General features: G+C 31.8%; 1 protein-coding gene across 4 annotated transcripts in view; it reads right to left on the bottom strand.

The window, feature by feature from the left end:
- The window catches only part of rsh (Rap GTPase activating protein radish), a 180,718-nt gene that overhangs the window by 70,559 nt on the left and 89,411 nt on the right, over nt 1-20,748 (bottom strand). For 2 of the 4 annotated variants that reach the window (XM_085199470.1, XM_085199472.1), the window contains exons 3-4: nt 12,383-12,408; nt 1,954-2,011 (exon numbers count right to left, since the gene is read on the bottom strand). Coding sequence is in view for 2 of the 4 variants with exons in the window: in XM_085199472.1 (XP_085055598.1) it covers nt 1,954-1,955 (2 nt within the window). In the remaining 2 variants the exon portion in view is untranslated. The remainder of the gene's footprint in view (nt 1-1,953; nt 2,012-12,382; nt 12,409-20,748) is intronic. The other 2 variants (XM_085199469.1, XM_085199471.1) reach the window with 1 other exon arrangement.

Raw genomic sequence — 20,748 nt, 5'->3', positions numbered from 1 at the left:
TATAGCAATGTTTTACTGATTATTAAAAACACTTATTTTATTTGACGATATATTTATATTATACTAGCGGCCCGCCCGCGGCTTCACCTGCGTGAACTATGTTATTATATTTCATTTCTGTCTCCATGAGTATCTACGTCCTATAAGTGACGTCCATGCAAAATTTGAGACTACTAGTATTTGTAGTAACGAAGTTTCATACAAACTTTCAACCCCAAAAACAACCCCTTAGTAGTAGAATATTGCAAATTCTCATCTTAGCGAGCACCTACCTCCTATAAGTAACTCCTATGCAAAATTTGAGATTCCTAGCACTTGTAGTTTCTGAGATTTCGTGATGAGTGAGTGACCTTTCGATTTTTTATATATAGATGTGTTATTAATAATTAATAACGAGAAGTACAATACAAATGATCATGTGAATTTATTCAGTGGTTTTAATAAAAAATCGTAAATATTCATGACTACATATATGGTACTCGTGTCTATTGAACCGACTGTTCGCAACAAATAAATGGAATACGTCCGGAGCGTGCTATTGTTATTGTTTTCATATAGAGGAAATATGTTGTAATGTCAGTTCAATTAGTGAATATTCTGGATTTTCAACGGATCGAAAATATTTTGCATTGAATATGCATATGATATGTATTTCTAAAAATATGTATGTACAAAAAGTGCAATCTGCATTTTTTTATGTATTCGTAAAGTATAAGTCCAAGTAGTGTGTTTCACTTATAAAACCGGTAAAGTGCGAGTTGGATTTGCCGATTTTATCATGGTTTCTTTGCAAGTGTAGGGGAGTACTAAAAGAAGATTTCTCGTAATAACTACGGGAGCGGGATAAAACGAGATTTTAAGTTTTGTAGTTCCATAAACGGAGTTATAGACTATAAGACCGAATAATATATTATATTAATATAAACATTTCTTCGGTAAGTTTTCATGAAGTTGAATCTTTCATATTATTTTATAAATAAATACTAACCATTCTAAATTCAACTCAATTCAACGCCTAGATTTTAAGATTAAAATATAATCAAGAAGACGTTCTAAATCTGTACAAAATATATACCATAATACTAGAATCTTGATGCCCACAAGAGCTCAGGTAATACAAAGTTTATAAACTTCTAAGATCTTATTTCACGATCGCCTTCTATGAATTAAAATGTTAAATTACTGTAGACCTTTCAATTAACGGGACGACTCCAATAATCAGATGAAGCTTTGAATTACTTATTTAAATCGTAAAAAAACGTTGGTCCTTTGCTAATGATTTAAAAGACAGGTTAAATTGTACTTTGATTAGTTTTTCTTAATTGTGAAATTTGTTTAATTAAAAAATATTAATTACAAAAAACTTGAAAACTAAAAAGAAACTAAAGACAACTATAAGAAAAACTGAAAATCCAACTGCACAAACTAAATTAATCATAACACTCGCACTATCAAGACAAAAAAATCGGTTCACTGGTTTAACAGTTACAAGGTAACAAAGGAACAGATACATACATCCGCGCTAAACACATAATCCTCATTTTAAGTTTCGCTTCAGTCGGGTAATTATAATTCATTTTGATTAACATTCGTCTTCACTTAACGTTGCACAGACGGGTAAAAAATGAAAAGTTACGTTTTTTCGTGGTGCATAATGGAGAAGAAGAAAAAATAAATGACTTAGATCAAATGACTACTAATATAGTGATTGTCTTATTTGTAAAGTATGTTTAATGTTATGTGAGTGATGTAAAAAAAAAGTATAAACATCGAGATATACATTTATACATACATATACGAATACATATAGCGTGTGACAAAATACAAAGAAATCTAGAAACAACAAATTACACAGATTATAAAAATTTTTTTTTTGACTTCTTTCGATTTTTATTATTTCCGAGGACAAAAGCATAAATGCGAATTTTAAATGAGGAAACCGTTAATACTTACATTTTGCTTAAAAAATATCAACGAATCTCCCGTCCAGGGGTATTGTGTGAATCAGCATCTGCAACAATGGAAGATATTAATTTTAACATTGTATTTATATCAAGATCTAGAAGGATTTACAATTTATATGAAATAAATTTTTCTAGCAGTTTTATATAAAAAAAATCTTTAAAAAACGTAAACTCTAGGAAACTTCTTTTATGTACAGTTGTATGTAAACCAGTCGTATGTAAACGTTTATTCTTTTAGATTTACCTCCGCTCTGCACTTTCCGCCGGATTCTGGAAGAATTGTGTGTTGAGTTGCGGAACTAAACGCCACGCTTTGGTACCAGAGTGAGGAAATTACAATATTTAAGCAAATAAAAACTAATAATGCATCAGTCCGTTTATTATAATATTTTTTGCACATCTTGCCCCTTATATTTGGTTGGACAGAAGCAATGTTAAGATATTTCGTTAACGACATTCTATTCTACGTGTTGAATAGAAGAATTGAAATATATAATATCTATTTCTTTTTATTCATTACACAGTTTCAACTATATTTAAAAAGTTATTAAATGTATATTAATTATTAATAATTTATTATTAAAAATAGAAATAACCGAAGTTAAGATTGATATCCACAGAAACATACCTATAAATATTTAATTTCTATTTAAAAATTCCCCATAATGTAACGAAGCAAAATTATAAACAAACTTTTATTTACGTGCTTTTTAATACGCCACATACACATTAAATTTTTACCCTAAAGTTCAAATAATCTCTAATAATAATACTTTAAACTTAATATTATTGAAAATCTTAGCTTGTAATATTCTTCTTTCAATAGTTTTCTCAGAACTTTACCCTGTAAAGCAAACTTAATAAGCGATAGCGTTTACTTATTGAACTTAGAAAAGTGAACTATACTAGCTCAATAAGCGGTTTATGTAATAATTTAGATTTTATAACGTTACATATAACTTATATAATTATGTTGATTAAAATTATATATAACTTTGTGGAGAGGTGGAACAGCAACCGATATAAAATGTGATGTTTGTGGGAACCCACTAGGATGAATGACTATCTAAATTATTTTAACATTCAAGCCCCAGTAATTGAGCATAGCATTGGTAAGGGGAATGTCTCCCGAGCAGCAAGCATGCATATCATAGCAATATTATATCCTCGAGTGAGAATCGAACCCATAAACTGTCGCATTGACACACGCATATATGCACTAGCACCATAATTGATCTCATGTATGAAGCTGAATTATTAAATCTATTATTTGAAATAATTTGAATAAAATTTTAATTTCTTTCCTATTATATAACGGCGATTAAATTAAAAACTGTCAGTCACCATAGAACTGGGTCACCCGCACCCGTAAAATAACATCGTCACTGGGTCGTCCTATTTACACAGTTACGTTTATTTAGTATCTCGTCAAAACACTTGAAACTATTTGAGACAGTGCTTACTATCAGTATTTCATAATGATCATTATGTAATCATGATCATTATATTACATAATGATCATTATATAATATAATGATATATAATATAATGATCATTATATAAGAGGCCATCGTTGTCGTTTTTGGGGGTTCGATTCCCACTCGAAGAAGTGAAATATTTTTCTACATTTATATTTTCATTTCTTCGCTCGTTGAGTTCTGCCTCAACATGCAATGCCTCCAGAATTCGGAAGAAAGTGGAGAACGGAGTGTCTTAACACTAGGTTCCCTCTGCCTATCCTGCTGTGTGCGGGATACAGCGTGAAGCTGATTTATTTTTTAAATTTTTTATCATTATATAATATGTTGGACTAGATAGAAAATATTTAGGTTAAATACCCCGGTTTTTTTTTCAGTCACTCCATCCCTACTTTCCGCTGCATGAGATATTGCATGTTGAGTAACAAAAGTCACCGTAGCGAGAAAATAAAAATATTAATAAATAATAACGATCACACGCTTGTACCACTGGGCCACGACGGTTTCAATAAATTTTAAATTTATTTATTACAAAAATATTATAAGCATTAGTAAATTCATTCTGTAATAAACTTAACTGGATAGAAGTTAGTTGTCACAGTCCTTTTAATGCTAATTTGATAAAACTTATACCCAGGCTGGTATAAATTTTGTCTAAGATTACCCTCTTCAAACACCCTTTGGCGGTTTTAAGGGATTATAACGTTCTTCTATATTTTATTTTTATGTAACACGACCTTTAGGTTTTGAATGTGTCTTCTTAAGTGACAAGATTCTCTTAAGTGATAAAGGGATACGTCCCAAAAGGCCGTACTATAATATTTTCTTGATTTCATATCTACTTATATTTATGGTTTATGATTATAAGATTAGACAGTTTTTATCATTTAATTTTTCCTATTTTATTTAAAAAAGTAGAATTCCCTCTATGTAGTGATGAGACACTTTCTTTCGAAACTATGGGCCTGTCCACATGAGGATACTTTTTTATCGTACGTATATTTTATTTCACCGATTGAGTATCAAGTATTAAATTAAAAGTATGTATTAATTAAGTAAATAAACTACGTTTTATTACGTAACATTTTTTTAGATGGTATATTATTTCATTAAAAAAAATACTTTCACGAGTTTGCAACTCAAATACTATGTTAATTGTAGTAACCTCGGCCCTTTGTCGTTAATTGTTAACAGAGAAATTTCCAAGCTATCATCTTTCCGTAAATTGCTTCGTTAAATGACAACGAGATTTAGAATTTCACAGCATTTTTATATACCACTAGTGGACCCGGACGCGGCTACGCCTGCTTAAACTATAAGAATATTTATTAAATATATTATTTTCAGTTTTCAATAGAATTAGTAAGAAAATATAAGCTTAAATAATCAAAAAGAATAATAAGTAGAGACATATTATTAGAAAAAATAACTGAGAAATTGAAATGAACCAACATAAGAAGTTAAAGTAACTAAAGGATATTCTTGATGTTAGAAAAAGTACCTAAAAGGATAATTTTTGCCAATAATATCAAATAAAATAAGAAGAGAAGTATAATGTATTTTAAATTAATTATAAACAGCAAATAAAGTTCGAAAATTTACAAAACCGTCAACGTCATCTGCCCGTTCGCGTCGGTCATACTCATACTATGCCGCCCGAAGGGTAGGTCATTTTGAATCAGTGACATCTCCTTAATTATTTATTAGAATATTATACAGTAAACTATAATTTCAATCTAGATAAAATGCTAAAAGTGATTATTATATTTATTTTCATAAGAATGAATGTCAAAATGTCGCGGTAATGGTTGCGTAGCAACGCGACGGTTGTTATTAACATGGCCGAATAAATTGCATGTCAAATTAGAAAGTATTTTAAAATATTAGTATATATGTGTAATGTAATGTTATATAGCCTATAGCACTCCTGAAGAATGTAGCTTTCATACAAAACAAAGACATAGTAAATCGGACCAGTAGATCCAGAGATCTTAGCGTTCAAACAAACAAACAAACAAACAAACAAACAAACAAACAAACAAACAAACAAACTCTTCCGCTTTATTATATTAGTATAGATAGATAAAAATACTCGTATAAATCTATCTATTGCTTGTAGTCAGTCTTTTGGGCTGAGTTACTCTTTAATTAGATAATCTCAAATTATTTCTTTCAAAAAAGGACGAGGTTCACAATTCATTGGAATCATTTTTTTATATATGTTCATCGATTATTCGAAAACGCCTGAATCGATTTGGATAATTCTTTTTTTGTTAAACATACTAACAACTAGCAACTTTTTTGTTAACAAAATAAAACAAATATAAAGAAATATGTAAAAAAGAAAAAAAAAACACATATATAGCAAAGGAAACGTTTATTAGTAAAACCATAAAGTTTTGGTTGTTGTTACATCTTCACATATTTTGTTGATTTCTACTTCACCTGGTGTAGGGTACATGATTATCGAACTGCAAGTTATACTTCATAATTAATTTGAACATCAAAAAAAAGAAAAACAAAATACGCCAGTTCCCATTACCTTCGTGACAGTTTTGAACTAGTCTTTTCCTTTAAAAAGAGTTTTCTTTGAATAAAATGGGAAATTTCGAATAGGCTTTTCAATTTCCTGTAAACCACAATGCATCCTGCATAGAGTTTTCGTTATTTTAGTATTAAGAAGTACTGCAATGCAAGTAGAAGTAGGTATAATTTGTTTATTGTATAAGTATGGCTGCTTTAAGCAATAATAAAAAAAAATCATATATCATAAAATAAAAAAAAGGTTTGTATGTGTATATGTAGTCGATTTAATAGTTTATACGTCTCTATATTTATAGAGACGTATAAACTATTATATTTATTCTTTTATATTATGTATTGCGTTTTTTCTTCTTTTTTCTTATTTTCTTTATGATTGCATTGTGGTCTTAGTTCGCTATTTGGCTTTTAACCACTTCCATTGGTTGACTGGAAGAGATTTCTTTTAGAAATAGACTAGCCATTTTAAACAAAAAAAATCAATTGTCCTTCTATAATTTTGTATTTTATGTGCAATAAAGAATAAAATTAAATAACAAAGGAATTTATTCATAACTTTTAAATTAAATTACCTACAATCATCGTTATATTACTAGCAAATACAATGAAAATAGGAACGAAAAGAAAATTAGATCATGCGGTTTTACTAACATCTTATTAACGAAGACTTCTTTATAAACCGAACGACAATCGGTATCGAGAGGGAAATCCCCAATAATCTTAGGATTAGTACGGAGATAGCCGCCATTTGAGTACGAATGGTTCCGTACATTAATCAAATATATTGTGTTTTATGTGGAAGATTTACAAGTGGATTTTGGACGTATCGTATTTAGTTAAGTCTGTGAATTAATGCCTGTAGTATATTATACGTACGTACATATATATAAGTGGATATAAAAAATAATTCTTTTTTAGGTTAGTTTTTTGTTTTATTATATTAGTTTTTCGGTTCATGTTCTATATTCCATGTTGAATATGCACCATAATTCTCTATATTCGATACTGACCTGATTCTGAAGATATAAATAGAATTTAAAACTACAACGGATTTAGTTTCCATAACATTTTTAGAAATCGACAACATTTTATATTTATTTCTGGTCACAGTCGGTTTATTTTTTTAAATTACTGTCGTTACAGACAGTATTTAATAACCTTCAGATAAGGTTCTTGGATTAGTTTTAAATTAAAAACTATATAGAAAAAAAAATGGAAATATTGTAAAGTTTTATCTGAGATTGAAAGTAGTAATATAAAGAAATTAAATCAAAAAGCAATATGGTATCACAAGTTTCATGAAACGTGCCTGGGGTTCTAAGAGGCAGATTAAATTAAGCGGACTTAAACTACCACAGACTTTATATATATTTACTCCATAGCTAAGATATATTCTTAAAGTAGTCTTTGTCTTTAACAGGTGAGTCAATAAAAACATTCTTAAAAATTATTATTATATCAAATTTGATGAGATTTACTATCTTACGACTTACGGCGTAGCAGTGCTAAGTACAAAAAAAAAGTTTTAGCTCTTATTGTCCACATCTTCTTTATATTCGATTATGCAAGTATTAAATTATGAATTTTCTTAAATTACAGCCTTCTTAAATTACAGACTTTAGCTAAAATAATAATAAAAACAAATATGTGTTCAGGAGAGGCAGTCTCATAATTAATAGGTGACAAAAATGAATGTTATAAATAAAACCGAATTGTCACCGATTAATTGTTGCTCTCAGCCTTATTTGGACATAACAATGACGCTATTAATCTCTCGTTAAATATCATTTAGAGACCATCCATTAAGTAATTCATTTCAATTTTCCTCGAGTCCATCTCAGTCTTTGTTTAGTCTGTGTACTTAGGCATAGATTAAATAATAATTACAATGAATTCCAACCATTAGTCCGTCCGGTAAAATTAAAAAAGTAGAAAGAGAAACTCAAATACAGGGCAAAACGTATGTTGGCGTAGTGAAAAGGAGATTAAAAATGGAATCCATCTCGTAGATTGACAAAAAAGTGTACAAAAACTAACTCTAAAAATAGAGTTAGACTTTGGCCATTTTCCATCATGCATGTTGGCAAAGCGAGGATTTGGCTTTGCGTATTACAATGGACGCTCGCGTTAGTGGTTGCAAGGTTTATTTAGTTTGAAAAATATGTGTATATAAATTGACGAATGAGGCAATATTGATTTAGTTTTTTTGATAAATATTTTATTGGAAATGAAATTTACTTTGATGTAGGTTTACATTTTATGCTTGTACTATGTGTATATCATATAGCTTTTATGTAGTTTATATTCAAAATGAATAGGGTTTTTTTTTCTAAAAAAATGTCATTTTAGTTAGTCCAGATTCCCTCTCAAAAGAAAAAAATATTTTATTTTCCTCGTTCCGGTAAGAAGACAAAGAGCGGCGTTGAGTTTCGCCACTCAACGAGTAATATTTCGAAAAAAGGGTGGAAAGATTTGACTCTCGGAAAGGAGTTTCTTAGTATATAGAAAATATATAGAAAATACTATAGGTAGCTTTAATTTGCAGTGTATTATTATTTCTTGTCCTGTGTTATAAATGTAGTACAGATCATAAATATTTGTAAAGTACCAAACTCTACTACTCTTCGAATATAGAATTTAACCACCTCCTGATTAAAAATAAAACTCATTTGCAAAGTCACGTAATATATATTTATACAGTGAAATTAAACGACAAGAAATTAAAAGTGAGAAACAAGAAAAAGAGAACGGCCCATTCTATTTATTCTCCACAATACAAACCCCTCAGTTAAAGCTTCGGGCTAACAGAATACGGTTAAACTAAAATCTGTTCAAGACAAGCAAATAATGTTGTCTTGAATTGAGTTCATCTTTTAAGTATGAACAGAGCAAAGTGAGATTCTGTTAATTATGTTTTAAGTTTACAATATGCTTTAGAAGTTGTTCAAAAGGAAGTGTATTTATATCTTGTTGTTTTTACTTGATTGTTGCTTAATTGTTGATTGTAACTAATTGTGATTAATTCAATTAAAAAAATATTGATGAAATTATTTAAGCATTAGTAAGCAATTGCTGTTTCCGCTTGAATCTAATGTATATGCTTATATGTAAAGTTTTTATAGTAATATTAGTTAATAGTGAAAATTGAGGGCATTTTAGCGAAATGGTTGGGACCCTTGCGTGTACAGTCAGACGGGTACATACGGGACGCTAATGAAGAAAAAGAAGAAATCAATTATTCCCATTTCCCCTATCTGGAGTGACAAATAATTCTGTCTAATTATGGAGAACCAAATCTCTTTACATTAGGTCCTCACTTTCTAGCTAGCTATAAATTATATGTGGAAGGCAAAAAAAATAAAAGAATGGAGTTAGCTGAAAAAAAGTGACATTAAAAAATTAAAATGGAGTCTAGAACTAATTTTAGATATATACATATGTACATTCTGTATTATATAAAGTCGTAAATTGTGTCTAATATTGTTACTGTCAACTAGAAATATAATGAGAAAAGTTTATTCGTTTATACCAAATGTCAGTTACGTCCAACTACTTCATGATGTTACCGAGTAAAATTATATACTTATCTATAACATTAACTTTAAAGTACAAGACATAAATAATAATTTTCTTATGCATTTTATATGAATTCTACTTAATATAAAAAACGTCAAACGCGCGTCGAACTAGCCGAACGAAGTAAAGAAGGGAACAAACAGAAAAAAAGGCGAAAATATTAATTCTTCTTCAATATAGCTAAAACCACTAGAAAACTATTTTCTGTGTATTTTTCTATATTGGAATACTTGACACATTTTTAATTAAGTAAATTTGTATGACTGTATATACTATATACATATAATATATGTAAAGTTGACTTAATTTAGCGAGTTAGAAGCGGTTGTTTAAACGAGGTCGTGATTCGAGTTAATTGAATCTCAACCATTTAATTATTTTGATATCGATTTAATTATTTGTGTGTATTATATAGTTAATTAATAGACGCATAGACGGACGCACCTATCTCATGTGTATCTTATTAATTAAATATTATTTTCTGTTTCTTACCTTCCCAAAACATTGTACCACTATAAGTAACATACAAAGGTATATGATGTTCTTATAATTTTTTTTTCTATTTATTTTGCTTTTCGCGCTGTATCCCGAATATATCAGGTCGGCAGAGGAAACCTGGAAACCTACGATTAAGACATTCCATTTCTCACTTTCTAATTCATGAGGCCTTACGTTTACGCCTTTTGTACGACAAAATGCGTCTTTAAGTTCCACCTTTTATTGTTTATCTTAATACTAGGTTCACCCAACTTACTTTGCTATGCGAGATATTAGCATTAACCTAAAAGAAAGTAATGTACTAGTATATGCAATTTTTTAAATTAAGAATAACATTATCACATTAAAGTCTACAGTATTTGTTTTAACTATTAAGATAAGCCAACAGGTTACGCTAGGCCAGCATATACTAAGCTGGTGGAAAATGAACTGAAAATCAGACTAAATGGATCAAAGTTTGTACAAGGGTAAAAATCAAGTTAGGACTAATTTCATTATTACTTTACACAGCGCCGAGGACTTAAGTAACGTTAAGTAAGTTTATTGGCGGATGCTCAATTTAAAAAGACAGCAATTATAAAGACTCATTGTAATTTAAATAGTGTTTTTTCGTTTTTAAATAGCATTCTGTAATTTGTTTAAAAATACAAGTGCAAGATTGTAAGCACTAACAGGTTGTGAGTTTGATTCCTACAGGAAATATTTATTTAAATTTACATCTTCTATTTGCTATGGTATCCAGGCAAAGTGTGGCGTTGAGTTACGCCGCTAAACGCCTCCAGAATTCAGCGTAAAGCGCTAACTAACACTAGGTTCCCTCTGCCTACTCTGCTGTGAGCGGGATACAGCGTGAAGCTGATTTGATTTCTATTATTTATTAGAAATGTCATGCTTTCATAAGAAACTTTCTTTTGAAGTCAATTTGCTTATTTCGTTTCAATTTTCTACTTTCTTGTATGCTGAGTAATTAGAACAATTTACTTCAACTCCAAGATTAATTATATATTTAATGAAAACCACAGATTATTGATATTTGCAAAATATTGGCAAAAGTATATCTATTACAAATTTTAATTAAAAGTTTCTTATTTAGGAAAACAAAGTAAGGAATATTTTATGATAAAGAATTCGGATTGAGGCCGTTTTGTTGCAGCATACCTACATGCTTGTGCCCCTTCGCCATGACTGGCCTCATCACGTTAGATATTTCTAACTAAAATATAATTGAAAAATATACAAATATAATACATCGTGTGGAAAGAAATGAAATCCGTTTCCTTTTGTATATAACGACGGTCTCTTTAAGCAGATTTGTATGCAGTGCATTCAATGACGTGAAAACGGTTGCCGTAAACGTAGGAGCTTGCAGATGCAAAGCTTCGTATAATATCATTAGCCATTTCTTTGGTTCTCGCAATTTTACATACCTATATATATATATATATATATATATATATATATATATATAGATGTAAGAGAAGAAATAGAAAGAATGTTTCATATATTTATATTATTATAGATTTATATAAAATGGCTCGTAATACGATTATTACGATTACGATATTACGATTATCAATCGACAGACTTATTAAAAGTAGTGAAATAAGATTAGAAAACTAGTTAAGTGCGAGTCGGTCTCGTCCACCGAGGGTTTCGTGCCAATTTCTGGATTCAACTAAGTCAACGGCTATAAAAGTTGACAAGCTTAGTTTTGTGTATGCACTCATTTTTCATAATAAAAAGAAAGCTTTACGTTGTATTTTGCATGTAGCAAAAGAGTAAGCAGATGGGAGTAGTGTTAAGACCCAACTTTTCTCCGTTCTCCACTTTCCGCCGAATTTTAAGGGCATTGCGTGTGAAGTGGCGGAAATTAACGCCGTGCTTTGCCTCGACACCAGAGCGAAGAAATGAAAATATTAAATATTTAATTTCCTAAAGTGGGAATCGAATACAACCTGTCATATTCACAGTCACACGCTTGTGTCCTGTACCAAAACTTATATTTTTTAAATATATATATTGCAATATAAATAAAATAAGAACATTTTAAAGCCATTAAATAAACCAATAGCTTTAAAATGTCATTTGGCTCGTTAATAATATACAGCAGTCAAGTGCGAGTAACGACCTCGTATAAATCATGAGGAAACAACAATCATTTAGATGTAATATAGCTCCAGAATACAGTTCATCATGAGACCAATTTGTAAGAGACACCTGCGTTCAGAATTGATGTTGAGAACTTGAGAGAAGAAGACGAATGGTACTACAGATTTTTCACAAATATGAGTAAAAGATTATTTTTCCTCTGATGGATGGACTTACCAATATTAATTATGAACGAAGATTATCTGTAACAATGATATATTGTATTTTATTATTGTTAAGAAAAGTAACATAGTTTTTGATAAATTATAGCTTATTAGATTTTTTCTTGTTTTTACTCATGTTTAGCGTCATGTAAGATAGAGAATCGAATCGACACCTACATCTACTTGAATTTCGACCTGAGCGGGAATCGAATTCATAACCGATGCTGTTAACAATGGCATGCTTGTACCTCTACGCCACGACGGCCATAACAAATATGAATTTGAACGCTTATGGCGCTTAATAATTGAAGATAAAAAATAATAATAATATAAAAATACATTCTTCTTCTTCTTCCTGGCATTAATCCCGGCTATTACCAGGGTCTGCCTTCCTACTTACCCTACTCCACTTTGCACGATCTTTTGCGTCCTCGGTGGTTAGACCATTGGCTCTCATGTCCTGCATCACGACATCCAACCAGCGCTTCCTTGGGCGTCCGGGAGGTCGCGCCCCAGGAACTAGTATAGCAAGGCACTTGCGTCCGACATAGTTCTTAGGCCGGCGCGTAACGTGGCCAAACCATCTCAAGCGACGCTCTTGGAGCTTATCCGCTACGTCACGGACCCCAAGACTACCTCGAATGAATGTGTTGCGTTTGCGGTCAGACCGCGTTACGCCGCACATCCACCTCAGCATCTTCATTTCCGTGACGTGAAGCTCTAGAGTGTGCCGAGATAGTGCTGGCCAACATTCGCTGCCGTATAAAAGAACCGGTCGGACGATGCTCTTGTATATCAGCCCCTTGAGCTTGGGCGGTATTCTGCGGTCGCAGACCACACCAGTGACCTCCCGCCATTTGGCCCAGGCAGCGCTTATCCGGCCATGGACATCGTGGTCGATGCCTCCAGACTCGTGCATAACGGATCCAAGGTACCTGAACTTCTCCGACTTAACGGCTGGCTCAGGACCTATAAGGATGGTGCTCGAGTCCCGGCTCCCGCAGGCCATGTACTCTGTCTTCGACACATTTAGTTTAAGACCGCCGTTCTCAAGCGTACCCTTCCAGAGGTTCACTTTACGCTCCAGCGTCAGTCGGTTCTCGGCAATGAGTGCTATGTCGTCGGCATACATCATCAGCCATGGAGGCTGGTCCTGGATGTGAGCCGAGACAGTATCAAGCACTACATTGAACAAGAACGGACTAAGAGCCGAGCCCTGGTGAACCCCCACTGTAATCGGGAAGGGTCTAGTGTCGCCAACAGCAGTCCTAACCATAGAAGCGGAATCGTGGTACATGCCTCTGATAATCTCAATATAGGCCTCAGGGATCCCTTTGGATCGCAATGCCCACCAGATACACTGACGAGGCACACAGTCAAAGGCCTTCTGCAGATCTAAAAAGGCCACGTGCAGAGCTCTCCTTTTTTCCCTGTATGCCTCCATCAAAGTTCTGAGGGCGAAAATGGCGAATGGCGAATGGGCGAAAAAATTTTTTATTTTAATAATATAAAAATACATTGTATCCAATAAAATAAATGTAATATTGAACAAATAAATATGAAATAAAACAAACAATACAAACATTTTGTTGAATTATGTAGGTATATCAGAAATATTTTATCAATGAAAATATGGAATTATAATCGAGGAAACTCAGCATCGAATTATGTTGGCACGAAGTCCTTTTATCAAGAGTTACTGACAACGCTAATAAGGCTTTATACTTCCGTCGTGGTTTAACTCCCAGTAGCGTATTTTGGAACATTTTTTTATTGTGTATTTTTCTTACTTCTTCAATTGAATATATAATATTGGATTTGTTGTAGCAGTTTTTTATTTTCAAGCCATTCAAATATCCTAGAAAGTATTATTAAATTAAATATATCCCCAGTTATATAAAAATTATGACTATTATTTTGTTTATTTATGGACACTCTTCAAAGTTTAGGTATACATAGGATAGACAGAGAAGAAAAAAAAGAGAGTGAGAGTTTGGTTTATTTGGTTGCTTTCTTAAATATGAAATATAAAAAAACATGTTAAATTTAAAGATGAAAGGCTTGGGTTTTAAAATGAAATAAGGACAATTTTGTTTTAAGAATAGAATTAATTTAATAATATTTGCATTTTCCTAGTGATAAGACACTCCGCTCTCCATTTTCCGCAGAACCCAAGGCCGCATAATCCTTGTATCGTTGAAAAATCTAAATATGTATGATATGTAATATCCATACAAAACTTGAATATGCTTCAATACCAATAACAATGTCAGTTTGCGAAAACGTTGCTAGGGATGTGTTTCAATATACTAGTGGCTGTCTATTCTGTTAAAAGCCTAACCGAGTTCTGCCAACACCTAGCTACGATGAAATATTTAGATTGAAGGAAACAACGTCCATACTCAGATATAGTTATCTATTGAAATTTCGCTTCAATAAGTAATTATACACATATAAAATTATTTTAAAATGAAATTGCAATGGTGCTCCTATGATATAAAGTAATGTGATTAATATGTTCAAGCTACATATATATGAAAACGTCCTTACATTATGGACGTTTTCATAGAGACCTACATTGCAAAATGTGTTAGAAGTCTTGTAAAAATTTGAAGGAGCCTCGAGGACTCGTATTTTAAACCATCCAAGCGCTCTGAGCATATGTTTGTAATAAAACGAATAATATTTGAGAATTAACTTAAAAGTCGAAATTAATTTATCACCGGTATTTAACGTGAAATATTAAAGTTGAAGATGAAAAAAACAAGCCAGATGGGGTGCAGGGACACAAACGTGCGATTGTATGCGCGACAAGTTATGGGTTCGATTCCCACTCGAAGATATGAAATATTTATTTTTTTATAATAATAATTTCCTCGCTCTAGTAACGAGGCGTTCAAGGAACGGAAGTATCTTAATGGTAACGGGGTGTGTAACAAGTTTCCTAGTTCCCTCTGCCTGTCTAAAAAAACATATGAAACGACTACCAGTTATAAAAAGTTACTGATAATAAATTGGCACTTATTTAACTGAAAGAACCTAAAGTTAAATTATAGAAGTATATAATTATATATAGCATGAAAGGTATAAAGTGTGGGGTAAAATAAAGGATGGCTAGCATTCACGGTTTTAATATTTCATGTTCAAAATTAAACATTATGCTTTAACGTTATTTCTTTATGATAAACTAGCGACCCTATTGCGGCTTCGCCCGCTTTTTCTACTGGATTATTCATATAATGTATGTTTGCAAATCACTTAAGATAATGTGAAAATTAATTAAACCCTAATGCAACCCGCATTTTCGTAGTTTCAATAAGGATTTTCCAATTGTTTTACACAGCAAGGATTTTTTAGTAGGTACCGTAATTTTATATCTGTGATGCTAATCTTTTCAAATACTTATTAAAATATATTTAAATTACTATTTTTAGATAGTTAAATGACATTAAATAATACATTCAACTCGAATTATCCAATACGTGCAAACGCATCTAAATCTTCGTTGTTATAAAGGCAGGCGGGTTTTTTTTTTCGAGCTTGTGGTTAATGCTGAAGAGGGTATTCTGTCCCTGATGAAAAGCACGCACTACGTGGCTGCCTGTGACGAAAATTAAATAGAATGCATCGGCCGGAAATTAAACCCGGGCTGCCCGCGTGGCAGGCGAGCATTCTACCACTGAACCACCGATGCGTGTAAGGCAGGCGGGCGCGGCGGACTCGCTTGTATAAGCATAACGTCGCGAGGCGCTTTTCGCAGCAAGGATTTTTTAATATTGTAACAACTTCTAAAGTACTTATTAAAATGAAAAACAGAAAAGACAGTTTTGATCTACATTAAATGGCCAACGTAACTAATATACTTATTTATATGCTGAGAGTAAGGGATAAGTGAAACTTGACTCGATACAGTTGATGTGTGAACGGCGTGATGTGTCAATAATTAAATGCGTTTTTCTCTAAAACTATTCGCAATTTTGAAATAGTTTAAAAAGCAAATTTTATCTTCGTTTAATGTAGAAATTTAATAAAGTATTTTAAAGGATAAGGATTAATACCATTATGGAGAAATATCCCTCACAATAAAAAATATATTGAAATTACTATTTTTAGACAGAAATATGATCACTACACGTTATTCTTAAAAGATACGAATATGCCATCGCGGACTTTTTTGTAGATCTTATTAAGAGGAACAATACTCCAGTACATTTTTTGCATGTAGTATTTACCATTAAAGCAGCGCATGCGCGAAAGTGTCTCAGCGGGTAGGACCTTATACACATTTATCGTATTTATGTTAATTTACATAAGAATGTACAAATAATAAACTATATATAAACCTTCCCTGAGAAATACTCGACCTAATGGTGAAAACCGCATCTAAATCCGTTGGGTGGTTTAGAAGAAGAAGAGTTAGAAAGTTCAGACAGACACAAAAAGCGACTTTGTTTTATAAGATATAGGATGATGAAAGTTACACTTCTCTATTTGGAGAGCATAATGGAGAGTTTCTTCTTATAATATTTTGATGTTCATATGAATTAACATACTTAATTTTACTTAATAATATAGTACGTACGTTAAATAAAATAATAATAAATTTTATTATTTTTAAATACAACAATTTAGAAACTATTAGACTCATAGAACTTTTATATATTTTTGGAATAAAATGTTAGAAAAAGGTATCTACGAATAGATATATTATAAGCAGAGTAAGTATTTAACTCCTTTAAAAATATGTCATGTTTATACTTTAGTAAAACCAAATAGTCTTTTCAAAAATACCTTTTTTATAAAGCTTTTTAGCCTTTAAGTATATTAATTACGAAGTTTGCAGTTAAAGGTTAAAGAAAATATGAAAGAATATAAAAAGTTATTATAAGTAAATAAAAAAAATACAAATTAAATCTAAAACTAAAATATATCTAAGACCTTCAACTAAGAAGGAAGTACAGTAATCTGTCTAAATCTAATTTAATTAAACTTAACCTTTGACTTAATTATTCAATGTTAGAATAATCCTCTCCTACTGACGCTGTTCATCTTCAACATAGGCATTCCATTTCCCTAAGTGGGGATGGAACCCACTACCAGTCGCTCATACAGTCACACACTTGTACCACTGTGCCACTACTGGCCTCATATTATGTCTAATACCACTGAATGCTTATGCCACAGTTCTATACGATTTGTACCAATTATATTTAAATTTATAGCTAGAAAATCTCGTATTTCTGACATTTCTCTACATGTGGCTAGTGAATAATTCATGGCATATGCATACGGACGCATATCAGCCTGACATCTATCAATAGATGATTACTTTAGGCTTTGTGGTGCCGTTCTCCACTAGTAACGTGGCGTTCACTCTAGTTAATTAGTTACTAGTTAGGCTGAATGCCCCCCCAATCTGGGTTCACAGGTTGCCTTTGAAACCGCATTCGTTATACTCGGTGTGGATTCCTGAATAACGTAAATTTACATTTAAACTATATAAAATATTAATAATATTTTTAAATTTTTATTTAAACATTTTAATATAAATATTTTCATTTAATGATCAATTAATAATTTGTCGATCTAGTAAAATAGCGAGTATTGTGCTTATTTCATTAATATGTTCGCGATATTTATGAGACAAAATGTACAATGTATTTCTTCTTAACGGAAGAATAAAGTAAAAATATTATAAGTATAATAAATATTTCCGATATCACGAAGTGGTACACAGGTTCAGATTCGAATCCAGAACTATAATGTAGATAGAGACAGAACTTAACTCCGCGCTAAGTCACTTTAAGATAAAAAAAAATAATTACGTCCATATTGCATGAAATTACTATATATTATACTCGTATTAATGCTATATCGTTTATTATCTTTATCAAAGTCTCTTTATCAAAATCTCTTCCATTAATACAGGTAACATAGCGCTACGAAAATTTAAAACTGTTAGGTTCAAAATAAAAAAAAATAAACGAAATAGTGTTTTAAAACTCATCGCAAATGAAAAGAGCTTTAAAGTAAGTACTTTGCAAACTATTCTTTGGTGAAACAAAGAAAACTATTTGATTTTTGTTTAATCAGAATTAAATTGGAATACGAGAGGAGATTGAGGCCAGTCCTGGTGCAAGGGCACAAGCGAGTGACTATAAACTATAAAGGTTGTGGGTTCGATTCCCACTCGAGAAAATGAAATATTTAATATTTTAATTTCTTCACTCAGCGTGGTGGTAATGCACGTTATTTAGTTCCGCCACTCAACACGCAATACTTCCAGAATTCGGGGGAAAGTGGGGGCTCCCTCTGAAACCTTGCTACATGCGGGATATTGAAATACGAATGGCTAAAAAGAAAATATCTTACTTTAGTATAAAGCTTCAATATTCATTAAACAAAATAACACAGCCTAAACATTCTTGTAGCACATTGTTTTGCGAGCACTGTTTGTTTGTTATCTACAAAGGGAGAGATAAAACTTCGTCCTATTCAGTTGTTCTTGAAAATACATTTCTGACCTGTCACGGCCCACCTTGGTTTGGAAAGCGGGCCTGTTACAATCAGTGAATTTAACCTACATACGAGTATATGCAAGTAAAATTTTCTTTTTACAAACGTGCGATTGTAAACGCGGAGGTTGTGGATTCGATTCCCACTCGAGAGAATGAAATATTTAAAATTTTCATGTTCTGGCTCTGGTTATAAAGGAAAGCGCGGCTTTGTGTTCCGCCGCCAGTGGGTAATGGAAAGTTTTTAATGGGAATGTATTAACATTAGGTTTTCAGGTTCTCGCTGCCTAACCTGGTACTCCTGGTAGTTGAGGGATACAGCGTAAAGCTGAAAAAATTTAATCTTCTTTGCGTAAATACCGATCTTTGAAGAAAAGATAAGATAAGATTTGTAAGTAATCGGATTATATTTGAAATTCTCAATCACTAAGGCGCGGCTGAATCTTCTTTCTTATTTTATATTTTGAGAAGATTGGCGATAAGATTAAAATACTTTTATATCAAAGACCTTTATCGCGACATACTTGTTAGGCACCTAATAAATACATAGTTGACTGCCAACCTTCACTAGTTAGAGAGGCACTTTAAGAAGAAGAAGAAGAATAAATACATAGATATATTAATAAATCAGGCAAGTGCGATTCAAATGCTCGATTGAAATAATATATATTTTCAAGTCACGGATCATCAATCGGAAATAGTAAAAAATCTACCTCGTACATATAAATATTCAATAGAGTCGAATTTGGTTTGCAAAAACAAATTTGCCTAACGAGCAGAGCTTTGTGTAATTTTATTTATTTGATAAAAACCCGATATATACATTTTTTGTTTATAATATAATCTTAAAGGATAAGAGGAATCTGCCTAACTTTTCTTTGGAAACTTCTTCGTGGTGCACTGGGAATACTGATGAAAGGCTCTAATCTTATGTTACTGAAAATCCTTGAAGTTATATTCTCTGGATTACATATTGTATCAAAATTATTCCATTAAAATAAATAAATCAGCTTTACGCTTTAGGGTAGGCAGAGGGAACCTAGTGTTAAGACACTTCGTTCCCCACTTTCTGCAGAATTCTGGAGGCATTGCGTGTTGAGTAGCAGAACTTAACGCCGCGCTTCATCTCAACACCAGAGGCTTGGCCTCAAAAATATATCATTTTCATATTATATTGTACCTTAGTTAAGTGATTATAAACGAAATAAACTACAAAACGACGACAACGAGTAGCGTTCTCTAGTATAGGTAATAAAATTGTAAATAAGTTGAAACTTTTTCACTCCTGAAATGTAACAAGGTAGTTAAAGTTGTCAACTCATGCCCTCTGAGAAGGCGTCGCTTTAAATTTTGTAAAAATATTCATATTTTTAGCGAGGCCACGTCAAAACCAACTTCTTGTCGATTTCTCATTTCTTTAACACTTCAAAAATATATTATGACGTATTGGTAATTGACAATTTTCCCGTTGAAAATTATGTGAAGGTTGAAAATGAACTTTTTATATTTAGAAGATTTGTATATAGGCGAATTTCAACTCTATGAAATGTTTCGAATTTTTCACCATTTCTAGGGATTGTAGGGTTTGTATTATATACATAATATTCTTAATTAAGTTTTCTTTCTTCTCAATTTACCACAAATATCATCTTTGTTTTCTTTATGTTTATGTATATTCTTATGAATACTGTCTTGTTCTAATAAAAACTTCCTAACTTCACTACTGAGTAACACTTATCGGTCTTCTCATGTATTATAAATAGTAATTGAAAATAATTTTGGAGGTAGTCGTGGCGCTGGGGTACAAACGTATGACTTTAACACGATAATGGTGGGTTCGATTTCCAATCGAGGGAATGAATTA

Source organism: Heliconius melpomene, chromosome 16 (genome assembly GCF_056956725.1).
Source record: "Heliconius melpomene rosina isolate 202511_hmr_F chromosome 16, ASM5695672v1, whole genome shotgun sequence".
NCBI lineage: Eukaryota > Metazoa > Arthropoda > Insecta > Lepidoptera > Nymphalidae > Heliconius > Heliconius melpomene.
This window is presented reverse-complemented; position numbering and strand designations above follow the sequence as displayed.